This window comes from Sipha flava, unplaced genomic scaffold (assembly GCF_003268045.1).
Source record: "Sipha flava isolate LNK unplaced genomic scaffold, YSA_version1 46_pilon_pilon, whole genome shotgun sequence".
In the NCBI taxonomy this organism is placed as follows: domain Eukaryota; kingdom Metazoa; phylum Arthropoda; class Insecta; order Hemiptera; family Aphididae; genus Sipha; species Sipha flava.
This window is the reverse complement of record NW_020273250.1, coordinates 221,709-233,043: the sequence shown is the minus strand read 5'-3', so window position 1 is coordinate 233,043 and position 11,335 is coordinate 221,709. Positions and strand designations below refer to the sequence as shown.

Here is an 11,335-nt window from a genome sequence, read left to right as displayed (position 1 = left end):
TAAGGGTCATAGATAAGAGAATGAAATGAAACAACTAGCTCTTAATATTTACTTTCTAGGTTCTAAAGTTTATAAATTTCTACAAAATTCTTTCTCTTCCTACTAGTTTAACTTTAAGAAGTATGTCTAGTAAATATGAACTTAACTATGGTTTTAATGATTTCCTTTTAATTGTTTATTTTTTAAAATAAGTAATTTTAAATCTGAAGCTTTAGATTGTATTTTATGTGCTGATGAAATGGCCTTAAAAACAAATTTTTTTACATTATATCTAAAGACAAAATAATTGGATTTCATGAATCTATATCTCATAAAAAGTATGAACCGGCCAAATATGCTTTGGTTCTTATGATAAGAGGTATAAACTACAATTGGAAACAACCAATTGCATACTTTCTTGTTTCTAGCAGCTTTACTGGTACTGATTTAAAAGATATAATTTTAACTACAATTTATCACCTTCAAAATATTAAACTTAATATAAAATCATTTGTTACTGATCAAGGATCAAATTTTAACTGTTTGATTAAAGATCTTTATGTTTCTCCTGACCGTCCATTTATTAAGATAGAAGGAAAACAAGTTTTTTCTATTTTTGAACCTCTTCATCTTTTAAAATCAACCCGTAATATGTTGTTTAAACATAATTTTCTTATCAATGAAAACATTATAACCAAAGACCATATTGTTTCTTTTTATAATTACGATTCTGAGTGTAATCTTCGTTTAGCTCCTAAATTAAAATATTATCATATAAATCCAGGCCCGTTTGAGAAAATGAGAGTCTTTTTAGCTGCTCAAATATTTAGTGAAAGTGTTGCAGCTGGTATGTCCATAATATTATTTTCCAACATTTTACCTTCTTCTGTTCAATTCACTATAGATTTCATTATTGATATGGATAAATTATTCGATATATTTAATTCTTCCAAAACTCCTGGCCTTAAATCATTTAAACGACCATTTAAAAGTACAGCAGAACAAATTAATCATTTAAATAAAATGGCTAATATATTTAAAAACCTTAAGTTTATTCATAAGTTTAAAAAAACAGATGAAACTAAACGTATGAATTTTATTAATGGTTGGTTAATCTCCATATCTGGATTACAAATGCTTTATTCTTTTTTAAATCCAACTAAAAATATAAATTATGTTCTATTCGCTGATAGAATTAATCAAGATTGCTTAGAAAATGTATTCTGTACTTTCCGCCAACAACAAGGCAATAACTTTAATCCGACTCCCATTCAATTGTGTTGGGCTTTTAAAAAAATATTTTGTTTAAATTATTTTCAAACCTCGCCTAATGCTAATTGTATTCAGGATTTGGACCAAATTCTATACTCAGAAATAGCTTCTGGTGAATTCCTTAATATGCTGGAACCAGAAAAAAAGTCCTTTTAAATTTAAATCAATTAGTATTGGTACAGTTATCGGTACAGATTATAGACATTTAAATTTACCAAAGAGAAACACATTTTATTATGTATGTGGTCAGTAGCGTACGCAGGGGGGATTAAGAGGTTGTATGCCCCCCCCCGAAATTTTCTCCGATGTCTAGGTTAAAATTTACAAATTTTACAAGTTTGAAATATGAAGAGCTAGTATTAAATACCTAGTATCATTGATTATAGAATAGTCTATTATATTATCAATGCTATTATTTAAGTCAATAAATATTAAGAATTTGCATAATTTTGTTAATTGTAAAATGTGTTATATTTTTACCTTGACTCCCCCCCCCCTGAAAAAAAATCCTGTGTGCGCCACTGTATGTGGTTATATGATGAAAAAATGTTTAGAAAAGCATATTTGTGATGACTATTAAATTATGCTCGTCATTAAAAACAGTTATACCAGTTACTTCTTTTATGTTTTTAAAGCATAAGTTACTAGTGCCGGATTGGCTAAACATTTTGGGCCGGGAAATTACAGTATGACTGATTAATAATAATTTTTCAAATTTTAACAATAAGTCTCCTTTATTCATGGATTAAATGCTCGTAGAACTGTTTAACATCAAGTTTACACTAGGTTTTTATCACAATTTTATAATTTAATACAATATACTTAAATACATTATTTTTATAAAACAATTTTTAATCCAAGTACATCGGCCCAGTGTTATACTACGACTAGCGGCCCACCGGGAACTTTCCCAGTATTCCGGTGGGCTAATCCGCCACTGTATGCTACAAATGATCATTCCATATTTGGAAACCTAATGACGCCACAATAATTTTTATCAATTTATTTTTTAATTAGAAAATATTTTTATTAAATTATTTCTTTCTATTTCTATAGAAAATGGAGTTGGTTCTAAGTTGAAACTTAATTTTAGTAATGTTCCTTTTAGTCACCCTTGTAAACTTTTCGACAAATCTTTTCTATTAAATTTATACGTTAGGTTTAGGATTTTTACAGCAGTTAAATTTTTAAATAGAAATCTAGTTTCTGAAAAAAAATTAAAAAATAGAAAACTAACTGTCTTATCCCATTTATAATATTTCATTTTTTTTTTTTTTTTTGTAATTACCATTTATTAATTATTTATACTCCTATAATTCGATCGAAAATTATTTTTAACAATTTGTTCTTATTATTATTAATATTTGTATGTCTTTTATTACCATTTGTAATGTATTTTGTTCATACACTAATAAATTGAAATTAAAAGAAAATGCAATTTTGTTGATTTATTTATTTAAATATGATTATTATTTGAGTTGTGTTAAAAAATAAAATCATTTTCATTTAAGTTTAATGATATAATATAATTAGTACATATGTATCACAGAATTTAATATATTCTGTATATGTAAGTTTATTTACAGTATTCAAAAAAAAAGCTAACATTAATCTTGGTATCAGAAAAAATATTGTACACCACTGTATTTATTGTATTTAAAATATTTCCTATTAAATTTTAGGTCTACACTGATGAACCCTTTCAATATGGCGGACCATATTTTTGGGCGGCCATAAGAGCCCGTGTAATTTCTTATCAGTTTCCATTCCGATTCAATCTATTCTGTGTCGATACCGCAAAAAAAAAGAAAGTATCGGCCCATTCTTAATTTTACGTATAAAACTGTAGCAGTTTTTGTATTTTGTGAATTTTTTTTTTATTATTCGTTTGTAAACTTTAAAATATCCAAAGTAAAAACACTAATTAGGAATCATTTACAAATATACGTAAACAAGCATAAAAATATTTTTAAAATCAATGGTTCAATTTTGTAATACAATATTTGTGAAATTTTTACATAATTGAAAAAAAAATATTTGCGATTTAATTTTAAGTAATTATTTTGTAGCACATTACAGCATATTTTAATGATTTTTGGAGTATATAAATCCGTTCCCTAATTATTATGTAATGCAATAAGTGTAATAAGGAAAATATTTTAAAAGCCAAAGAAGAAAACAAAGGAAGGTTAGAAGTGGTCAATATGTATACCTAAGTTATTTTTCCAAGTGAAAAGTAAATTGGCGGTTTAATTAAATTTTTTCATTACTGCCCAGTACCCATAACTAATTAATTATTACACATACAATATAAATGTAATTACTTATATTTGTAATTATGAAAAATCAAAATCAAAATTAAAACCAAACAAGTATATCTAATTTTATAGCCTAAAGTTGGTATTAGAGTTAAATAATATTTTGGATAGAAATTACTAAATTTTTTTTTTTTTTTTTGAACTTTAATAATTTCTCTACTAATTATTAAAGATAAACATTTATCATAGATATTATAAAATAAAACAAAATATAGTAATAATATAAATTTAAATAAGATTATGAAATATTTTGTTAAAATTATTGATAGTATTATTAGTTTCAATATCTTATAGTATACAAATAAACCAATTTAAGTATAAAATGTTATGCAATATAATGTTGAATAGAAAATAGGAATAAGCTTACAACAAATAAAAGTATATGAATTGAAATATAATACTACCGCGTTGGCTGTAATTTGTACTTGGGCATTTTATTTAATAGACCTTGAATATCCTTTTTTTCATCATAAGTTTTCCAAAGCTCAAAAAGATTAATTATATATCTGGATATTTCTTGTATTTTATCAATGTCAACGTTCAGCTCAGCAAACCACGATTTGAGATCTTTTTGCATCATTACACATGCAATTTGCAAACAACCTACAAAAATAAATATTTTAATGCACATATTAAAGTAATAGAGCATTTAGTAAAATCATAATGATCATGATGATCATAATTATATTGTTTTTTATTATATTAATTGCCAATTGGTAATGTTTATCCCAATAAAAAAGACATTTGTTTATTTTGTTATTAATTATCTGGTTATTAAAAATTGTAGATTAAAATCATTTAAAGGAGATATATGGTAATTTTATCTAAAATATTTTCCCCGATATTATCAAATGATGAATATTATTTTGAAGAATACTTCATAAATAATGTTAAGCATGATTACATACAGTCAGTGTCGGCCTGGCCTGGGCAACGAGAAAACGAACACTGTCAAAGTCCTCACCTTATTTTTATTTTTTATTCTAGCATAGGCACTTCAAATAGAGATGGATGGGGACATAATAGCCCAGGGTGATGAGTACTGTTAAAGGCTCTTTTTTTTTTATAACATTAAAACAAAATGGGGTGCCACAAAGTGGCCGCATGTCACGGACCCTGAGTTCCAGAAAGGCCTCAAAGTCCTAAATACGAAATTTAAAATAATGAGTTGAGTTCAAATCATCCATCTATGATTATGAAATTGTTGTACAACAAACAATTTCAAATATTCCTTTTTGTAAGTTTTTATTTTATTTTCCCCCGTTTTATAAATTAATGATTTAATAATAATTATTAATTATTATTGTACATTCTTATAAATATAGATATATTATAGTTTTTTGACACTTATGATAATTAGGTTTATTTATATATTATATTACTTCAGTATATCAAATAGTAATTTAATTTTAATTTTCTAGCTTAAAATAAAGAAAAGGTAATATTTTGTTTAAATCAATATTTTTATGAGGGCCTTATAGACTTAATGCCACAGGTGACAGGCCCATAATTACATCATTACACGTGCGATTATATTTTGGTAATTGTGCCTCGCACACAATCGGATTTATTATTTGAAAATATGGACAGTGATAATGAAATTGATGAAAAAAACTTTTAATCAATTCACTGTAAAAAATGTAATAGATGTATTGCATGTGTTTATATAAAAATTAGAGAACTTGCATTTAATTCAAATACTTTTATTAATTTATTTGTTTTGTATAAATAATATTTACAGTACATATTATGTACTACTTCTTCCATCAATTTAGCTAATATGTTAAAGAGTTTTTTCTAAACTTAAGTTAGTTAAATCAAAATTAAGATCTACTCTAAATCAAGAACATTTAACTCCATTAATGCTAATGAATGTTGAGAAAGATATAGAGTTTGATAAAAAATATATCATTAATTGCATTGCTGGTTCATTGGATACATAAAAAAGATTACTTACGTTATGAATAAAAAAAATGTATGTTGGTAGAATGATATAATGTGTTAAATCATTTATTTGTTGTTGTTGTAGAATTAACCAAGCCTGTTAATTAGTATAATATAATTATTTAAATAAAATATTATTGAATTTAAGATAATTTCATTAAAAAAGAATAATTACAATTTAATACTTAAAAAAAGAGTATGTAAATCAAATTTGTAGGAAATACATCATATTTTTTAGATAAAAGAAATATTATGTACACATTTATTTTAATAATAAAATAGTAGTTTAATTTTAAATATATATTTTCTATATGTTGTGTATGAAGTTAAGTAGTTAATATCTCAGGCCGACACTGCATACAGTTAAATTAAATTATAATTTTTGATTTGTACTATTTGACATAATTTTTTAGTAGACAAATAATTATAAAAAATAATAAAAAATTTGTCCTGATGAGTTAGTTTTAATAACATTTAATTAAAATGAGCTATGTTAAGAAAAGAAAATCATAAGTAATCTAAGGATATCATATAAAATTCAATATAAAGAATAAGTCAAATGTTCATAGATTTTACTGTACAATCAAAATAATAAGTAACATTTACCAATAGCTATTTGATATGGTGGATATAATAATGATAGATCTGTTCTTAGACTATCATTAACTACTCTCCATGCTAATGCCAATAATTGATCTTCATGTGGTCCAATATCCTGAACTAACTGAAGCAATGGGCGATAAGGTTGGAATACAATCAAACAACAATCCAAATTTTCCAACAAATAAAATTCACATTCTAATATATGATTGGTGCGATAAGGAAATTCTTGAGTGTATGCATAATTCAATTTATTTTTCACTACAAATAATAATAATAAAAAATTAAGTTACAAACATGGAATAACAATTAGCTAAACATACAAACTGTTTGGCAAGTAGTTATTAAACGGCTGTTAGATATCACCCCAAATTCTTCAACCTTAGATGCTAAAAAAACACAAGTAGGTGATAATAATAAAGGATCAATACACTTAAGAGAGTTTCTAGCATAAAACCGTTTAAAATATACTGTGGCCGTAGCTATCACTTGTTGTTTAAGTTTCAGTTGTTCACCTAAAATCTGGATAACTGAAAAATTTAAACATTTAATTCAGTAAATCACATTGCTACATTAATGTTATTCTTTTTTGATAAATCCGAAAGGAACTAGGTAGATGAAGATATTTAACTTACAGTTAGAAAAAAATATGCATATTTTTTGATATTCCTCTTCGCTCAAGATCTGTAAGTCCAGCTGACGTTCTCTCACCAGATCTTGTTTGTCTAATATCCATTGTTGGCTACATAATAAAATACGATTAGCTATAAGTAGTAAACACTACGTTTAAAATTAAACAAGTCAACAGATCGAAAACATTAGACACGGCAACGCGGAAAGAGCCGACGAGAGGGTGGGGCGGAGAGGGCCAGCGACCCCGAGGGCCCGTCGTCTCAGCTTTTTATACAAAATTATTTTATAATCTCGTTTACTGGAGCATAAGATGCAAATTTAAATATTTTTATTGTACTTCAGGTATGTACAAGTAGTACGTAATTCTTAGCCAAACAAATGTAATAAATAAAGGGTGGCTTGGAACCGATCAGCGCTGGGGGACCGGAACAGTTCTCGTCGGCCCTGAGTGTAGGTGAGAGACTCGGCAACGGTACTCACTAATGGGAACTCTGCCAAAAGTTTCCTGCCATGTTCAACGATAATCGGCGATCGTCACCGACGGCCGAACATTATCCCGATTCTGGAAACGGCAACGCGAATCGTTACGACGGAGGGGCCATAATGTTTCGCGCTGTTCGTGATAACAACGTTGCGAATTGATAACAATGAGGGGGACGCGGTCGTCTGGCGCTAACGTAACAGTCGTCGTGGGTCGGTTGTCGAGCCTGGCGCGGCCGTACCGCGGAGCCGATCGAACGCGAAATCACGCGTATTCGAAAACCCCCGAACGGAGGGGCTCGGTGCTGTTCGAATATTGTTGATGATTTCGTGTACGTGGTGAAACGAAAATCGCGACATGTGGCTCGGAATCGTAACGGATGGCGTCGTTAACCGTTCGTTTTCCAGGGCGAAGCGACGTAGAGCCGAACGACGTTTACTGCGAAATACCGTTGCGCTCGTCGCCCGGTCGATTTGAAAATCTGTTGATTTGTACCGCAGTGTTTGAGTCACAATCAGTGGCGGCGCCGCAATTTTCTTTAAGTCAAGGCCAACGGGAAACCGACAAATATGAGGTAGTGCCGCAAAAAATGAGATTTTGGCGAAAAAAAATAAAATTCAGTTATAATAACACAGGTTTACAATGATTTTGCTGTTTAAAATGTAATATCTATTTCTTACGAATTTTTTTTAGTCGATTTCAAAAATATTAATTTTCGTCCATCGCTTAAACTTTAAAAGTTATCCGGTTCTCATGATATATTGTAATGCATAAAAAGTCCATCTATAGTTAATCCGTTATTCAAAGGCGTATTGAATTGCAGCCATGGGGGGAGGACGAAACTAATTTTTCTTCAACACAAACTTAAAAATAATTTACAGTTCATTACAATGGCGTACCCAAGGGGGGATTTCGGGTTCGGACCCCCTTTGAAATTTCTACATACTCAATGGTTTAATAGTAAATAGTATATAGTGTATTTTAATTTCTCATTATCTTCAATATACAAAGTTTATAAATTATATAATAAACCTATAATGTATAAACCATGTTTAATTTATACTGATTTTTTAATATCATTTATTATTGTTAATTAAATAATGTATTTTTTTTATAACATTTTAACTACCAAATAAAAATTGATTTCAAATTATAGTACCAGCCTATTATAGTAAACCTTTGTGCAGAATATGTGTGATGTGTATATAACTATTATGACTATTACTATAGTTATTAACAGTAATTTGTTGGTATTGAATTAAACTATAATTATAATTAGAGAACAGATAAAATTAAAATGTTGGGCCCTCTCCTAAAAAATTTCTGGGTACACCACTGGTTCATTATCTATGATTCATGTTCTTGTTGCTCATTTGAGTGAATAAATAGAAATACAAGTGCCAAATTGAATTAAATATTTATTTAAAAAATATATTTAAAACCTACCTACTGCATATAAATAAGTATTATAATAACAACACAAATTGTTTTTATAATAAAATTGTACCTTCAGTCTGAATCTTGTATAAAAAAAAACAACAAATAATCATAGTAGTAATAGTACCTATTGATTATTTTTTAAAAACTTTAAAAAACAAGATAATTAACTTAATTTATAAATATCTAAGTAGAAAACATAAGGTTAGTAAGTAGTCAAATAACAAATTCCAAATTTCTTTTTTTCATTTTGGCAAATTTGTTGATTGTTTTATCAATGGATACAATAATATTTGTACATGTATAATGTACATGCAGCAAAGCCAAACCTGTTAGTCTATGGTGGCCTATTCTTGATTACAACCTTATTTTCAATTTACAATAATATATTTTTGGCCAATATTTGCAACTTAAAGAATATGGAATTGTCAGTTATTATGATTATTATTTGGATTAGGGGCTTCTAGCTCTATAAAATACACAAATATGCATGCATTTGTGCACAAAAAAATTACTACGCACAACAAAAATGACCAGATATTATATTTAAAAAAAAAAAAATAAGCGAGTAAAATTATTAAGGACTTATATAGCTCTAATAAATACAAAAAATATACAATATGTATAAATGCACCAAAAAATGACTAACCAGTAAATATGTGGTAAAAAAAAGTGTTACTTTAAATTACTTTATATTATCTGATAAATACCTCGGTTATGATAATAAATGTCTATAACTGTTGCAATATCCACTATTTGTTCCACAACCAAAATGTTTGTACTTTCAGCATAACACAATATTACAAAAAATACGCGTACAATGTTTTACGTATGATTCGATGTTGTGTGATTGCGAGACGCAAAAACAACGACAGATAATAATCGACTGAACTGAACATTAAAACAAATAATCTATTATTCTATATTGACTATTATCTTTATTAATATCCGGTCGATATCCAGTGGGTTATACGGTCGATACGGGTTTATAGTATTATTTATGCCGGGTTTACACGATGCGTAGTACTTGTCATTAATACTTGTCATTTGCACTCGCTCATTGCTTGAGCGTTCACACGACTTTCGCATTCGTACTCACACTAGGTATTAGGTATTAGTAGATAGTAACATAATATGATAATCAATGATAATATTAAATATATTATATATATTAAATTGTAAAATTAATATTAAATAAGATTATAATTCCTATAATAGTGATTAGAAGTCAAAAATATATTATTAATTATTATAATATAAAAAATTAATCGTCAACATCAATTAAGTCGTGAATAATGGACCATTGTCGTATTGTGTAACAAAGTTTGAAATATAATTCAAACATAATAATTTCATCAATCATAGATGAACTAGAAGTTGAATTAAGAATTATCACAATTTACAGTGCGTCATACACGTGATAACACAAATATTACTAAGCACTAATACTAATCATTAAGTGGTCACACGTTGCGAGTGCAACCGCGAGTACAGTAGAGTCATGGAAGGCTTTAGCTACTTATCGTTAATAAATAGAACGACGTTCTATCCACTCGCATTCCCTGTTTTACTAATAATAAGCACTATTTTTTCTGTTTACACGCAATGTGCAAGTGCGAGTGACAAGTACTAATGACTAGTACTACGCATCGTGTAAACCCGGCATTATACTTACACAAAAATTACAACGAGATATGAGAGGTAATTTGCAGATATATATATATATATATATATATACATATTACTGGAAGTATTAAATCCTCTTGGTACATTTTTTTTCTCGGTCGGTTGAGATATGTATATATAGTTATATTTTATATGTATCTATAATTTTTAATTTTAAATTTTAAAAATTTGTCAAAATATGCAAAATTTGTATGAAAATTTTAAAATATGCACTCTCCTGCAAAATCTATCAAATATGCAAAAATATGCATATTCAAATTTTAGATCTAATATCATGGCACCAAAAAACGAATTTATTTCGCAGTCTGCTATATTTAACAATAATTAAAAAAAGTATGCAAATGCTAGAAGTCCCTAAGCCTAATTATTAGTAATTAACATTTATATATAATAAGATACTAATTTTTAATCTAATTAAATCAAAATATTTAAAAAAAAATGTTATGATATGTATGGAAAAATATGACATCATCGCCTGATATTGTAAGGAAATGATAACATAACTAGGCAATGATAAAATTTCCTTCCGCAATTAGGAATCGTCATACTTTCCTAAAAGTCAACATTTCCGGTAACATATATAATTCCTTTCATAAATATACAAAAGACATAAAGACACTTAATTTATAAATAAAATAAACTTATAAGTACAGGTTTCAATTTATAGATTAAAGAAAAGTAAATATTTTAAAAAATATTCAATTACTAAAACAAATAATTTAGTTAGAAATAATAAAAAAAAAATAAGAATATATTATTTTAATCTTTTTATACCATTAATTTAGTAAATATTTATAAGTATTAATTTATAAGTTATAGTAAACATAAGAAATATTAAAATCTTATAAAACATGATTCAAAAAATAAAAATACGATTTAGTTATTAATATAAAGTTTTAATTGATAAATACGAATTATGATATTCACATTTTATAAAATGAATCTACAAAAATATATTTTTCCATACTTCAGGTGTCATGTTTAT

The 11,335-nt window shown here is 27.2% G+C and overlaps 1 protein-coding gene across 1 annotated transcript; it reads right to left on the bottom strand.

Annotated features, from left to right (window-relative positions):
• Nucleotides 1-3,879: 3,879 nt before the first annotated feature.
• LOC112689797 (cyclin-C) lies at nt 3,880-8,127 on the bottom strand. The gene is made up of 5 exons (XM_025563648.1): nt 7,227-8,127; nt 6,749-6,855; nt 6,437-6,643; nt 6,120-6,374; nt 3,880-4,172 (listed from the first exon to the last, which is right to left on the bottom strand). The coding sequence occupies exons 1-5, from the start codon at nt 7,256-7,258 to the stop codon at nt 3,970-3,972; spliced, it is 804 nt and encodes a 267-aa protein (XP_025419433.1). The 5' UTR covers nt 7,259-8,127; the 3' UTR covers nt 3,880-3,969.
• Nucleotides 8,128-11,335: the final 3,208 nt, after the last annotated feature.

Coding starts and splice junctions, on each gene's coding strand:
- LOC112689797 (XM_025563648.1), bottom strand. CDS start 7,258: ATGGCAGGAAACTTTTGGCAGAGTTCCCATTA. Junction 6,856..7,226: donor TTTTGGCAGAGTTCCCATTA/GTGAGTACCGTT, acceptor TTTATTATGTAG/CCAACAATGGATATTAGACA. Junction 6,644..6,748: donor ATGCATATTTTTTTCTAACT/GTAAGTTAAATA, acceptor TAAATTTTTCAG/TTATCCAGATTTTAGGTGAA.